The 15,469-nt window shown below is 41.6% G+C and overlaps 1 protein-coding gene across 3 annotated transcripts in view; it reads left to right on the top strand.

Annotated features, from left to right (window-relative positions):
* The window catches only part of Pibf1 (progesterone immunomodulatory binding factor 1), a 229,421-nt gene extending 214,249 nt beyond the window's left edge, over window positions 1-15,172 (top strand). For all 3 annotated transcript variants that reach the window (XM_004651021.3, XM_045145518.1, XM_045145519.1), the window contains exons 17-18: window positions 1,568-1,741; window positions 14,875-15,172. In XM_004651021.3, coding sequence (XP_004651078.2) covers window positions 1,568-1,741; window positions 14,875-14,925 — 225 coding nt within the window. In that variant the 3' untranslated portion in view covers window positions 14,926-15,172. The remainder of the gene's footprint in view (window positions 1-1,567; window positions 1,742-14,874) is intronic.
* The last annotated feature ends 297 nt before the right edge of the window (window positions 15,173-15,469 follow it).

The raw sequence follows: 15,469 nt of genomic DNA, 5'->3' as shown, positions 1-15,469 counted from the left end.
CTCTTTCTCACTCTTGCTCTCTTTGTATCGCAAATAAATAATAAAAATATTAAAATTAAATAAATAAGTAGTGGTCTGTTCATTAAGAACACAATCTTAAAAGCAAATGGGTCCCATAAGGCCCAAATGACAGTATATCTGACGAATACTATGCAAAGTCGTATTAGTTCTTGCGTGCTTTGGCCAAGCCCTGCAAACAGGGGATAAGATTTTGGCACCATACTTTCCAGCTACTCTCCTGGCCCTAAAGTCTTTTAATGATCCAAGGTTTAAACTCCCTGCAGCTCTGTTTTAAAATACCTACTAGATGTTTCTAAATAGAGCTAAGGACAGCCAGAAAAGAAAGGCCTGTAGAAACTTGCTCTGACACAGAGCTGATGTCTATAAACAGATTAGTAGCAGGGAGCGGAGTATCTTTCTGTTGCCCTAAGTTTTATGTCTTACATGAAGATGAAACGAAATAACAGGGGAAATTGTCTAGTACATAACCTGCCACTGTGCCACGGGTAGCAAAGCTTGGTCTGCTGTCTCCCTTTTCCTTGTGTTGGATGAGTTCATTTAGTACAAAAATCATAAATATCCACCAGGTCTGTGGGGAAGAAACAACAGACAAAATAGAAGAAATGGTTGAAATTTTTATCTGAATTCTTCAAAAGTATAGGATAGTTAATTTTTCACTGAAAAGACAACTGAAAGTCAGGTGACACACATCTGTAACCCCAGCATTCAGGAGGCTAAGGTAGGAGAATTGTCCTGAGTTGGTTGCTCTGGGCAGCATAGAGAATGCCAAGCCAGCCATGGATACATATAAGCCACTGCCAGAAAATAAATGAGTAAAATAAAAATAAATAAATTCAATCCCCAGCCATGGAAAAAAATCTTAAAAGGCCGCTGAAGCCAATTTCATTTCTCATTTGTAAAAGGATAACGGGGTGATACAGCAAATGAAATGGAGCTATATTAAACTTACTGTTAGAACTAAACCATCCTTAGTAGCCATGAAGAAAGAACTTGGGTTCTATTTCTCTACCATCTTAATGTAAGATTTCATGAGGAAATGTGATCATTTGACCGGGAGAAAAATAGTGTCACACTGGGAATGCTGACCATGCCCCAGGCCCTGGGTTTGATTCCCAGCACTGGAAAGAAAAGAAAAAAGAAATAACCACTAAGTGACCTACTCAATAAATAATGTGTAGAAGACTACAGTAAAAACCCCAGGCTGCACTCCACATTGATTATGTCACAATCTCTGGGTGTGACACATGGGTATCATTGTATATTTTTTGAAGATTCATAGGTGACTCCCATGTACAGAAGAAAAATTGGCATACTGGAGTATAGAATGTCAATTATCATAGTAAAAGGAATATCGTACTTATGATTTTGAGACTCATGTGTGGTAATTGTATATCAATATGTTGTTACTGTCACAACTTTCCTTATATTTGTAGTATAATTGCTTCAAGTATCTCCTGTACTTAGAGGAAAATGATTTAACATTAATCACTATCAGTCTGCTTGCCAAAATCATATTTGCTATTTTCTTGTTTCCCTATATCAACAGGAATTGGCAGCAATGAAACAGATTCTCATTAACATGTGCAGTAAACATTCGGAGAACAACTTACTTCTTACTAAACCAGAATCAAAAATTATGACAGAAAATCAGTCTTCAAAAACTTTAAACATGCCTAGAGAACATGAAGGCAATGTATTTATACCCAAACCAACACTCTTTGTAAGTACAATCAAAAATATCTAGGACTTTATCTCATTGGTACTAATTATGTTTCTTTCTCTCATTTATATTTATTACAAATTGATTTTAATAGTTTTATGCAAAGGCTTTGGCAGATCTGTATAATCCCTTTTCTGAATGTGTATATTAGCTATCTTACAGAAAATAACTAGATTTTATGTTTCTAGTTAGCATGTGAAACTTGCTCAGAAATTATCATAAATCTAGCTAAGGTCTAACTACAGAGGAATCAGAAACACATTCTATGGTGTTTTAATTTACATAATAATAAAATGAAAAATAGTACCTGCTTCTCTCATCTACAAAATAGTATATTTTGTTCAAAGTCCTTTATAAAGTATAAATGTGATTTATATTAATATAAACTGAAGCCATGCATGGTGGTGTATGCCTGTGGTCCTAGCCACTTCAGAGATTTACGCAGGAAGATCGAAGTTCGAGGCCAACATGGGCAACTTGGTGAGAGCCTGTCTCAAAATAAAATTTATAACAGGGTATATTCAAGGTGAGTTCAGTCCCTAGAACTAGGGATAGGAGAATGAAATGCATGTAGGTAGTAGAAATATATGGGCTTTGTAATGAAATACTGCCAGGGCGGGAGGGAGGAAGGGAGTGTGGAAGAAATATAGCAAAAATACATTAAGAAAGATCAAATTATACATTGAAATTAGATACTGAAAACGATATGCATTTTAGCAAGTACCCTGAATGCAGATTACAAGGCAACAGAATCAGAGTAAGAAGAATATCAGTAAAGGTCCTCCTCCAAAGCCACCGTGAGAGTGCCTACCTTCAATCCCAGAACTCGGGGTGCAGAGTGGTTCCAGGTCCGCCTGGGCTAGAGGGAGACCTACTTGTACATGGAGTACCAAGGAAATGCCTTTTTACTCTAAGACATAAGAGACTGAAAACCAGAAAGATTTGCTTTGAATTCTGACTCAGGGAGTCCACAAATTTTAATTTCTTTTAAATTGCCCAATTATAGTGACCAGTGGAGTATGGGAGGTTCTGACCAAGCCTTGTCATTGTGCATGCAGAGGGGGTGCCTTGGGTTGATTGTATAATCAAACCTGGTTTTGTTTGCTATGCTAGGGATTGAACCCAGACCCTTGCATATGCTGAGCAAATAATCTACCATTGAGCTACAATCCCAGCTCTTGCTTACTTTGAAACAAGCTCTCATTCTATAGCTTGGGCTGGCCTTAAGTTCTCTATATAGCCTAGGCTGGTCTTCAAACTCCCTTTCTTCCTACCAGAATGGTGGTGTTTCAGGCCTGTACCACCTACCCTGATAACAGTCTCCTTTTTATTTTATTTTATTGGTCTTTTGTTGCTAAAGCAGGTTTTCATTTAGGCTGACCTAGAACTCACTCTAGCTCATAGTGGCCTTGAACTCCTGGTAATCCTTCGACCTCACCCTCTCCAGTTCCAGTTCTGATTAAGGGCATGTGCCACCACACCCAGCTCAGCCATTTTTATTTTTTTTTTTTGGTTTATTTTTATTTATTTACTTGAGAGCAACAGACAGAGAAAGAGGCAGATAGAGAAAGAGAATGGGCACACTAGGGCCTCCAGCCACTGCAAATGAACTCCAGATGCATGTGCCCCCCTTGTGCATCTGGCTTACGTGGGTCCTGGAGAATCAAGCCAAACCAGGGTCCTTAGGCTTCACAGGCAAGTGCTTAACCGCTAAGCCATCTCTCCAGCCCCAGCTCAGCCTTTTTTTTTTAGTTGCAAGGGGAGAGAGAGAGAGAGAATAAATGGGCACACATGCCAGGGCCTGTAGCTACAGCAAATGAACTCCAGATTTATGCGCCACCTTGTGCATCGGGCTTTATGTGAGCACTGGGGAAGGGAACCCAGATTGCTAGGCTTTTGCAGGCAAACACCTTAACTGCTAAGCCACCTCCTCAGCCCCCAGCCTCCTTGTTAACAAGTGACAGAAGCCACCCTCAAAACCAAACAAAGGAAAAGTGTTGCAAGGATGCATGTGACAGTAGTGGAGACAAGGTGACAGGCAAGAAAAGCGACTGGAAGCCTCAGTGGAGTAGTCCACACGCACACAGGCGACTTGGGGGGCTTCTGCCCACGCCCGGGATCGGTCTCCGATGGCCCCTCAGCTGCGCTGTGCTCCGTACTCTGCTATCCCACGGTTTCCTTCCTTATTAACCTGCTCACGGCCCTTTGTCTTGAGACAGGTTTCTGTGTGTCTTCTGTCTCGATAAATATTTGCTGAGGGTGAGAAAGCAGTTGTCTCCCTAATTTGGTTATTTCCTTAGCTCTTAAAACCATACACCCAGGGCTGGAGAGATGGCTTAGCAGTTAAGCACTGGCCTGTGAAGCCTAAGGAGCCCGGTTCGAGGCCCGATTCGAGAACCCACATTAGCCAGATGCACAAAGGGGCACACGCGTCTGGAATTCTTTCACAGTGGCTAGAGGCCCTGGCGCGCCCATTCTCTCTGTCGCTCTCTCTCTCTCTCGCTCTCTCTCTCGCTCTGCCTCTTTCTGTCTGTCACTCTCAAATAAATAAATAAAAATAAACAAAATTAAAAAAAAAAAAAACACATACACCCAGCTAGGGGCCTTCTGTGTAGAACTCAGCTATGGAGACTGGAAGAGCCAATGCCCCACGCCATAGAAGGGTTAGCATACTTTCACTCAGAAACACCCAGGACCTGGGCATGTTTCACACCACTAATCCCTGCACTTGGGAGGCTGAGGCAGGAGGATTGCCACTGCTTAGAGGCCAGTCTGACTACAGAGGGAAATCCTGTTTCAGGGAAAAGAAAACAAACAAAAACAGCCAGTTCATTCCTATTAATTATCTACTTTCTGTCTCAATATAGCTGATAGCTGTGCTAGCCTTGTGGTCAAGCCCTGGCTATGTCCTTTGTTGAAAACTCTGTCAGCAACTTGCTTTCTTCTTTCCTGAGCTCTGGTACCATCCTCTGTTAGCCTTCTACTGCCATTCTTTCCCAAAACACCATTTATACAGAAATTCACATCACTGCCATGATGTTCTTAATGCTCCCGAAAAGCAGATCCTAGCAGCCCTATCTTTAATCCTTTCTTCTCATTGATCATCAGTATTAAAATACAAAGACCCCTAGGAATGGTAGCGCGGGCCTTTACTCAGCACTTGGGAGGCCCTGGTGGGAGGAGCACTGTGAGTGTGAGACTACCCAGTGAATTCCAGGTCAGCTTGGGATAGAGTGAGACCCTTCCTTGAAGAAAAAAATTACAAAGGTCTTTGGCCCCAAGTAACATAGGAAATATACTAAGACAGTGCAGCACCAATGATAATGTGTGGAATATCTGAGTTACAATGTCTTAATGGCAGAGTTCAAGTGTTTTTTTTTTTTAATTTAATTTTATTTTATTTATTTAAGAGAGAGAAACATATAGAATGGGCATGCCTGGCCCCTTAAGCTGCCGTAAATGAACTCCAGGTGCATGAGTCATCTTGTGCATCTGGCTTATGTGGGTCCTGGGGAATTGAGCTTGGGTCATTTGGCTTTGCAGGCAAATACCATTTCTCCATCCCAGAATTCAAGTTTTATCTTGTGGCTGGGTAGCTCATTGCCTAGCACATATGGGAAGAGTAAATTAAGCTTGGGTAATTTATACATAAGTGGCTATTTGAACCACATGATTCTCTAGAAGTGCTTTAGACAGGCTACATGTGCTCATCTGGGAGAAATAAAATAATTTAACTGCAGTTCAGTTCAAGAGTGTATACTTTCTTAGAGATAAGAGCTTTCCCTAACTGTTAGAGAATATCTGTTCCTCAGGTTGGGTCAGCTTTGCACTTGGAAGACAGAGATAGTAAAATTAGGAGGACTAGACTGGCTCAGGCTAGACACCAATAAGATGCTTTTTCAAAAAACAACAAACGGGCTGGGAGATGGTTTACTGGGTAAGAGCTTGCTATACTAGCATGAGACCTGAGAACCTGAGCCCCAGTGCCCATGTGACAAACTGGGCATAGCCACACATGCCTGATGCCCTAGCCCTAAATGGGTAAGACAGAGACCAGAAGATAGCTGGGCTCTCTGGCCAAACAATCTAATTGAAAAATAAGGAGCTCCAGGCTCAGTGACAGACATGGTCTCAGGGAAATACGGCAGAAGAGTGAAAAAGGAAGATGCAAAACATCTTCATCTGCAGTCACGCCACGCACCTGGATCTGCACATACATGTGCATACACCACACACACACAAGTTAGAAAATGAAACTAGGCTGAGTGTGGCGACACATCTGTCATCCCAAGAGGCAGGTAGGAGGATCACCACTGGTCAAGGGCCACCTGGTCTCCAGAGCTACTTCAGGCTAGCCAAGCTTACATGGTGAAACCCTGTCCCATACAAGGGAGTGGAGCTGGGTATAGTGGTACAAGCCTTTAATCCCAGTGCTCTGGGAGCTCAAGGCCACCCTGAAACTACATAGTGAATTCCAGGTCAGCCTAGGCTAAAGTGAGAGACCCTACCTTGAACAAAAAAAAAAAAAAAAACAAGAGGTGGAGTGTCATCAGTCACTTTGACAATTCTGCTTTTCTCCAATCAAGGACCATAAATAGATACCAGCAGTCTAAGATGAACTGAGTCGCCCTTGCTCTACAGGAAGTACAAAGTGTTGGGGAACATCACAGTCAGACATGAGAGCACATGCCTTTGCTCCCAGCACTTGGGAGGCTGAGGTAGGAAGAGGATAAATTCGAGGCCAGCCTAGACCACATAATGAGACCCTGTCTGAAAGAAATAATTGAACTGCTGTCAAAAGATGTTTTTCTTTTTTTTTTAATTATCTTTCTTTGTTTTTTGTTTTGTTTTGTTTTGTTTTGTTTTGTTTTGTTTTGTTTTGTTTTGGGGGTGAGCGGGGAGTTGAAGCAGGGTCTCACTCTAGCCCAGGCTGACCTGAAACTCACTCTTTGGTCCAGGCTGTCCTGGAACTCACAGTGATCCTTCCACCTCAGCTTCCCAGTGCTAGGATTAAAGGAATGTGGCACTATTCCCAGCCTTCGTTAGTTGTTCATAAGAAAAGTTTACAAATTCCTCAAGAATGGAACTTAGCCATCCCAGTAAAACAATGATCGGAGTACGGCTGGGTGGGGTAGGACAAGTGGCCCATACGCTTCACAGGTAGCACGATCACAGAGTAGCACCATAGCCCTGGGCCTTGCACCATTGTTCATCTCATCATGCACAGAATAGTTGTTGGTACACCAGTGTAAATAACTTTTGCTGGCAGAAGAAAGGGGCTTGTTCCTGTCCCAGTTACCAGAAGCTGAGGGGGACTATAGGCCAACATAAAACTTGGCACATTTCCTGTGTTTGGAACCCAGGCATCTCACTAAAATCATGACCAGACCTCAAGGTATCTAAATATCTAAACTTTAAACTCCTATAACCCCTGAGGTTCGTGTGGGCTAATAATGAGCTTCAGGACTACAGAATAAGCCCCTGTCTGAAAACATGCGGACAGCAGTTCTATGTGCAATTTCTAGAGTTGGCTACGACTTGCAACCACTTCCCCATGTAATGTAACTAATCAACTCTTGGAAGTTTCTAAGCAAGCATGGAGTCAGGGTTGTGAGGGCTGATAGATCCCATACCATCTCACACTTAGTTGACAGAACCCTAGATCAGCCACCCAAAGCCTGCTGAAGCTGGGCGCTGCCAGTGAGGACCCAGAATTATTTGTTGGGGTTCGTTCTATAACGTCTTTGGCAAACAAGGTAATTGGAGCTGCTTCCCGGTCTTCAGAGAACGGTGCTGGTTTACACCGCGGAGTCCTAATCTGCAGCCCCCTTCTAGATCCCAAGAGTAAACCACCAGCTTATCAGTCATCAGCCTTTCTAATTTTAACCAACTTTCTCAATATGTTCTAATCCCCAAGTTACATATTAATGTTGCAGTTGGTTACTTCTGGATGACACAAAGGTACATGTCTTATCAGCTAATTGTATCCGAAATCACCTGATAACATAATGAGTTACTTCTGGTGGGTTCCAGTTAATCTAGTCATTTGTTTCTGCAACTCTTTCTCAACTCTTTCCTGAATCTGAAACAGTTTACTTTGAGACCTGTGAACACTAAAATACCAATTAAAGGCTTTTACTAATTTGTACTATTTCTCTATAAAATTATAAACATAATTAGCTTAAATTAGCATATAATAATCAAGGCAGTGTTCACAATATGAAAGGTTATCTCTAAGTATTTTATGTGTCTAATATAATGTTCTATACATATATTTATAAATTTATATATAAAAATAGCTTCATAAAAAAGAGCCTATGAGCCAGGCATGGTGGCACTCAGAAGGCAGAAGTAGGAGGATTGCTATGAAGTTTGAAGCCACTCTGAAACTACATAGTGAATTCCAGGTCGGCCTGGGCTACCTGAGAGACCCTACCTCAAAAAACAAAAAGAAGGGCTGGAGAGAGGGTTTAGCGATTAAGGCATCTGCCTGCAAAGCCAAAGGATCCCAGTTCAATTCTCCAGGACCCACAAGCCACATGCACAAGGGGGCTCATGCATCTGGAGTTCGTTTGTGGTGGTTGGAGGCCCTGGAGTGGCTCCAACTCTCTCTCTCTCTCTCTCTCTCCCTTTCTCTCTCTCAAATAAATAAATAAATATTTTTACATGGAAAGAAGGAAAAAAAGAGCCTATGAATGTTAAATCCTTATTTTAAAAAGGTTAATTTGGTTAATAAATGAAAAGGCATATCAAATGCAGTTATGCACAGTATCACTGTATGAGTTAAAGTTAGGTAAATAACTCTATTAGACAGTAGAATAAAAGAAATAGGGGCTGGAGAAATGGCTTAGAGGTTCAGGTGCTTGACTGCAAAGCCAAAGGACACAGGTTCAATTCCCCAGGACCCACCTAAGTCAGATGCACAAGGGGACACACGCATCTGGAGTTCGTTTGCAGAGGCCCTGGAATGCCTATTCCATCTCTCTTTCTCTCTCTCCTTCTCTCTCCCTGCCTATTTCTCTCTCAAATAAATAAATAAAAATAAAATAATTTTTAAAAAAAGAAATAGCACTCTTCAAATATCTCCAGGTGGAATTATCAAAATAAAGAGTAACACATTTCTCAATTATTTTATTATGTCTACTATGTCCATCATCTATTGGGAGTTTGAAGTCTTTTTGTCAGGATCAGACAGAATATAATTTAGGTTTTGTGAGCCACATGCAGTCTCTTTTGTATTTTGTTTGTTTGTTGTTACATTTCTTTAAAAATATCTAAACCATTCTTAATTGGTAGCTTGTATACAAAGAGGTCAGGGACATAAGCTTGTTGTTCTGTGACCAATGAATGTCATGCTAATTACTCCATGTTAATCAGGAGTTAGTAAAGGTTTAGAAACTTGCAATGTCCAGAATTTAGGGCTCTTCCTAACATGACAGTAATAAACAGCATATCATGGACTAAACTATCTAGAAATGAATTTTGCTTTTCATAAGAATCAGAAGCTAACCTTCCAAAATTACTGTTATTTACTTGAAATTGGCTCAAATTTTGTTTGTAATGAGACTTAGATACTAATGATAATGTAATGAAAAGCTTTGTAAATTCTAATCAATATATGACCAGAGACAGAAAGAAGTTCACCCATAGACAGGCCTTGTGATGCACACCTATACTCCTAACATATGCTCCTGATTACAAGTTAAAGAATAGTCCTGGCTACTTAGCAAAACTCTATCAAGGGGCTGGAAAGATGGCTTAGCATAGTTAAGACATTTGCCTGCAAAGCCAAAGGACCCAGGTTCGATTCCCCAGTACCCACGTTAGTCAGATGCACAAAGTGGTACATGCATCTAGAGTTCGTTTGTAGTGTCTGGAGGCCCTGGTGCACCCATTCTCTCTGTCTCTCTATCTCTCTCTGTGTGTCAAATAAATAAATAAACTATCAAAAACAATGTTCACCAGTAGAGAGACTAAACTAAATATATACCTTTGAATGATAAAAATGAGTTTGAGGGCTGGAGAGATGGCTTAGTGGTTATAAGCCAAAGGACCCAGGTTTGATTCCCCAGGACCCACGTAAGCCAGATGCACAAGAGGCACATGTATCTGGAGATAGTTTGCAGTGGCTACAGGCCCTGGTGTGCCCATTCTCTCTCTGTCTCTCTTTGTCTATCTCTCCCTCTCTCTGCTTGCAAATAAATATTTTTTTAATGAGTTTAAGTTGGGCCTGGTGGTACATATTCACGAGGCAAATCCAAGAGGATTGCCACAAGTTCAAGGCCAGCCTTGTTTCCATAATCAGTTCCAGGCCAAGTAGGACTACCTACTGAGACCACATGTTTACAAAAAAAGTCTGGGTTTCATTTCATAAGCAGAATATGATATTTCTGTACATTTCTACTCAATAATTGGGTTATCCTCAAATTGTGAATACTACTCAACATATTTGTAAAAAATGATACTGCCTGATTCATTAGAGCAGTATTCTTATTGACCTGGCATTTTATTTCACATTGCTTAGAGATGACTCTCATGAACTGTATATCCAGACTTGGCTAGGACTAAGCAGGTACTGTCATGGCAGACCTAGCCCATATTCATTTATTCAGCATGTGTTTATTGAGTAAGTACTTACTTTGTGCCAAGTAACATTCTAGGCAGTTAAGGTAATTCCTATCCCTTTGAAATTTACATCGAATTTACATTTTAAAAAATATTTTATATAAGCAGAGAGAGAGAGAGAGAGAGAATGAACATGCTAGAGCCACTAGTCACTGCAAATGAACTCCAGATGCATGTGCCACCTTATACATCTGGCTTACATAGGTATTGGGGAATCGAACCTGGGTCCTTAATCTTCACTGCCAAGCGCCTCAATCGCTAAGCCATCTCTTCAGCCCCCTAATTTACATTTTTTGGAGATAATCTAGAAACCAACAACAAAACATTAATTGTAGCTCTCCTTTTTTTCACCAAATCAATATTTGCCTGGCATGGACAGTCATGCCTTTAATGGCATTAGAAGGCTGAGGTTGAAAGATCTCCCAGAGGGCCAGGCCAACCCAGGGTACAGAGTGAATTCCAGGTCAGCTTGGGTAGTGTTAAGATCCTGACTCGAAAGAAGGGAAAGGAGGGGGAAGAGAGGGGATGAGAGGGGAGAAGGAAGAGAGAAGGGAAGAGAAAAAATATTTGAAGAGATTTACTCTGATGTAGACATCAGTGAACGGTAATACTGAAACATCACGCACTACCTCCATTTATAGGTGCAGTTTCTGTGTATCAGTTAAATAGTCGGGGTGAGAATGGAGGTCAGTGGCCGAACACTAGCATGGCATACAACCCTGGCCTTGCTCCCTACCACCGCAAAAAAAAAAAAAAAAAAAAAAAAAAAAAAGAAGAAGAAGAAGAAGAAACATGGCGGGCTGAAGAGCTGGATATGATATGGCCCCGTGTGCCTGTAGCCCCAGCACTCAGGAGGCTGAGGCAGGAGGCTTGACAGTTCAAGGCCAGTCCACGCTGTATCACGAGATGCTGTCTGAAAAACAGACAGATGATAAAGTGTGCATAGAGGGTAAGGTCTGGAGAGCTAGCTTAGTTGACAAAGTACTTACCTGTCATGCATGAGGACCCAAGTTCTGATCCTCAGGACCCATGTAAAATGACGGCGTGGTGGTGTGCTGGGGCGGCCGAGACAGGGGAGCCCTGGAGCTCACTGGCCACCCCACGGGCCTCACTGATGAGCTCCCAGTCTCAGGAAGTGGACCGTGCTCCTGAGCTCGCCCTCTGGCCTCCACATACAACCACATGCACAAAATTAAAAACCATATAGGATGTGAAACATGGTAAACTCTATGGAGAAAAACAAAACAGCAAGGGAGATGAGAAGGGACAGCCTCTGTAAAGAAGTGACACGCGGGGCCTAAGGAAGCAGAGCTTGCCCGCCGACCTCATGTGCCGCCAGCTTCTCTAGATCCCACTGCCGCACGCTAGGATATGAAGAAGCTGAGGCGGGCTTTTGTGTTTTGCTCTTTTCAAAAAAATTAATTCATGTATTTATAATCAGAGAAAGAGGAAAGAGAGATAATATGGGTGCACCAGGGCCTCTCGCCACTACAAACTCCAGGTACATGTTCCACTTTGTGCATTTGTCTTTACATGGGTCCTAAGGAATTGAACCAGGGCTGTCAGGCTTTGCAAGCAAGCTCCTTGAACCAGTGAGCCATCTCTCCAGCCTCTGGGCTGTTTGTTTGTTTGTTTGTTTGTTTGTTTGTTTGTTTGTTTGTTTGTTTGTTTCTGCTTTTTTTTCTTTTTTGAAGTAGGGTGTCAATCTAGCCCAGGCTGACCTGGAATTCCCTATGTAGTCTCAGGGTGGCCTTGAACTCACAGTGATCCTCCTACCTCTGCCTCACGAGTACTGGGATAAAAGGCATATGTCACCATGCCCAGCTCTGGGTTTGCTTTTTTAAGGTGGAGTCTTACTTTAGAACCCAGGCTGGCCTGAAACTCACTGTGTAGCCCAGGATGGCCTCAGACTTTCAGGGATCCTCCTACTTCAGCCTTTGGAGTGCTGAAATCACAGCAGTCAGTTACTACATCCAGCTTTTAAGGCATTCGAGCTGGCAGGTAAAACTGAACTGTGATGGAAAGCTGCTTTCCTATTACATGCATGACATTATGCAGAGGTTTTTTTTTCATTTTTTTCTATTTATTATAAAATATAAAATCATGAAACTTTTCTGTATGAGACTCTCATGATAAATGCGTATCTTTCAGTTCTTGTCCAGAGCCATAGCATTTCCATCCAGGGAATGATCCCTAGTGTCAGCTACTGCTCTTGAGCCACAGCCATGTCAGTAGAGTTCTGCAGTGGCACCAGATGTACCACGGTGGGAAGGGTGTGGATAATGGAAGAGTCTAGATTCGTGCCAGGGCCAAGTACCTTCCCTGTCTCAAGGAAGCAAGGAGCAGAGGGAGCCAGGGTTGCCATTCCGGAACTTAGTAGGCTGAAGGAGGAGGAATGCCATAAGTTCAAGACTAGCCTGGGTGGGCTTCACTATGAGAACATGGTCATTCAAGATACATGGCAAGACCCTGTCTCAATTAAAAAAAAATTAAAGAATATTTCAATAAAAGTTAAGAGACTTATTAGAGTGGATTAACAGATGAAAGGCAGAGGAAACCTAAGAGGAACCTGGCAGTTTGGACTTCGTTGCGAGCCCACGTAGCAGTGGCTGGGGGATGCAGCACTCAGATGAGGGGTGGAGGCCAACTGATGCTGCACAGTCCATGGGGAAGGCTAGGTCAGATTTGATGTTCCTTCCATGGAATAACATGCAACAATCTAAAAGATAAAAGTAGGGCAGAGGATGCACTTTCTTAAAATGGGCAAGGACCTGGGTTGTACCCCAGCATTTCAAAATAAAGGGGTTGTGGCTAGGGAGATGGGTCTGCGGTTAAAGGTACTCGCTTAAAAAGTCTGCTGTCTGTGGTGCACGCCTTTAATCCCAGCACTCAGGAGGCAGAGGTAGGAGGATTGCCATGAGTTCGAGGCCACCCTGAGACTACATAGTTAATCCCAGGTCAGCCTGGGCCAGAGTGAGACCCTACCTTGACAAACTAGAAAAAAAAAAGTCTGCTGTCCTCAGCTCAGCTCCCCAGTACACATGTAAACCATACACAAAAAAAATGTATGTGACCGGCTTCAGGGGTAGCAAGAGACCCTGCCACACACACACACACACACACACACACACACACACCCCTAAATAAACAACCTCTCTAAAAAGTACAAATAGTCCCATTTAACTGTTTACCTATGCGTATTTGGAAATAAAGTTCTTCGTAATTTTCAGAAGACATAAGTAGTAAATGAGTAAGCTGTGTCTTTAATATAGTAAATTACATAAACTAGGAATTTGTCAGGGAGAGAAGGGTTAAGGCAAAATCTCACGTAGCTAAGACTGCCCTTGACCTCCATATATAGTCCGGTATGACTGTGAGCCCTTAATCCTCCTGCCTCCACCTCTCAAGTGCTAAGATTACAGGTATTCACCACCACACCAGCTTAAAGTACGATGTGTAATTGGAATCTTTGACTTAGAAATTCTTACTATTTTAGGGGCTGGAGAGATGGCTTAGCAGTTAAGGTACTTGCTTGCAAAGCCAAAGGACCCAGGTTCAATTCCCCAGTACTTATGTAAATCCACATGTACATGTACAGGTAGCACACGTGTCTGGAGTTCGTTGGCAGTGGCTAGAGGCCCTAGCGTGCCCATTCATTTTCTCTCTCTCTCTCTCTTCCTCTCTCTCATAAATAAAAAATTTTTTTAAAAAAGAAATGTTTACTATTTTATTCTGTAACAGTTCCCCTCTCCTGTGTTTTTCTTGGTATTCTGTATAGCCTCTTCTTGCACTGAAATAATTAAACAGTAAAACCAAGAAGTAAAGTAGGCATGATGTCCCCACCTGTAGTCCCAGCTCAGACAGAAGCTGAGGCAAGACCATCATCACAAATTCAAAGCCTTCCAAGAGTGAGACCCTGCCTGCAAAAAGTAAACAAGTAATAAATAAGCTAACTGGTACACAAACCCAAGAGTACCCTCATACATGCTTAATTATTCAGATAATATAAAATAAAATATAAAATATTTCTTTATAAATCTCCTTAAAAATCAAATAAATTGTGCTGGAGTGATGGCTTAGTGGCTAAGCTGCTTGTCTGCAAAGCCAAAGAACCCAGGTTCAATTCCCCAGGACCCACATAAGCCAGATGCACAAGGTGGCACATTCATCTGGAGTTTGTTTGCAGTGGATGGAGGCCCTGGCATGCCCATTCTATATCTGCCTCTCTCTCCCTCCCTCTCTTTCTCAAATAAATAAATAATTTTTAAAACATAGAACCAATTTATAAAAGTCACTTTCATAGATGATGTCAAAAATAAGCTTTCACCCTGAAAACACAGGTGCGGTCTTCTTTAATGTCTACCAGGTGGGATGATTCTTATGAAGGCCAAAAGTGTGCTTTTAGTAGTTTACACAGAATGCCCTTGTGTAGATGCCTAGTTCTATGAATTGTCTCTATCTTTTCTCCTTGTAAGCACTTTATTTGTGTCTTTGTTTTTCTTTTTCAGACGAAAAAGGAAGTACCCGAATGGTCTAAAAAACAAAAGATGAAGACCTAGTGTTCTGTGGGGCTGGACTCCAGGTCACAGCCTCCTGTTCCATGAGCGCGTCCTACCCTGCGCTGCGTCGCCTCCAGGACCCAGTACATTGGATTACTGTGACATCATTCACTTGAAGTTCTTTTCCCAATGGAAAAGAAAACTTACTTTAATCATGTACTTGACATTTTCAATATTAGTAATTTAATGTTTATTTTAACTAATGTTAAATCCACAAATTTCAGTGTAATCAAAAATGTATAAAGCATAAACTACTATATTTTATTTTGATTTTACTTATTTTATTACAAAATAAATATCTCTGTCCCTATGATGTAGATTTTAAGAGTTTTCATCAATACACAGTACATTTATGGATTTGACTTACAACTATTTTCTGAGTAAGTTTTTGGGACTACATAAATCCTAATATTCTATATTATAATATAAATAGCAAAGTGCGGGGGGGGAGGGAGGGTATTACCATGGGATATTTTTTATAATCATGGAAAATGTTAAGAAAAATTGTGAAAAGAAAAAAACAAAAAAAATAAATAAATAGCAA

The sequence above is a fragment of the Jaculus jaculus genome, chromosome 3 (assembly GCF_020740685.1).
Source record: "Jaculus jaculus isolate mJacJac1 chromosome 3, mJacJac1.mat.Y.cur, whole genome shotgun sequence".
Lineage (NCBI taxonomy): Eukaryota > Metazoa > Chordata > Mammalia > Rodentia > Dipodidae > Jaculus > Jaculus jaculus.
The sequence above is the reverse complement of the archived record's forward strand: the minus strand, read 5'-3'. Positions and strand labels throughout refer to the sequence as shown.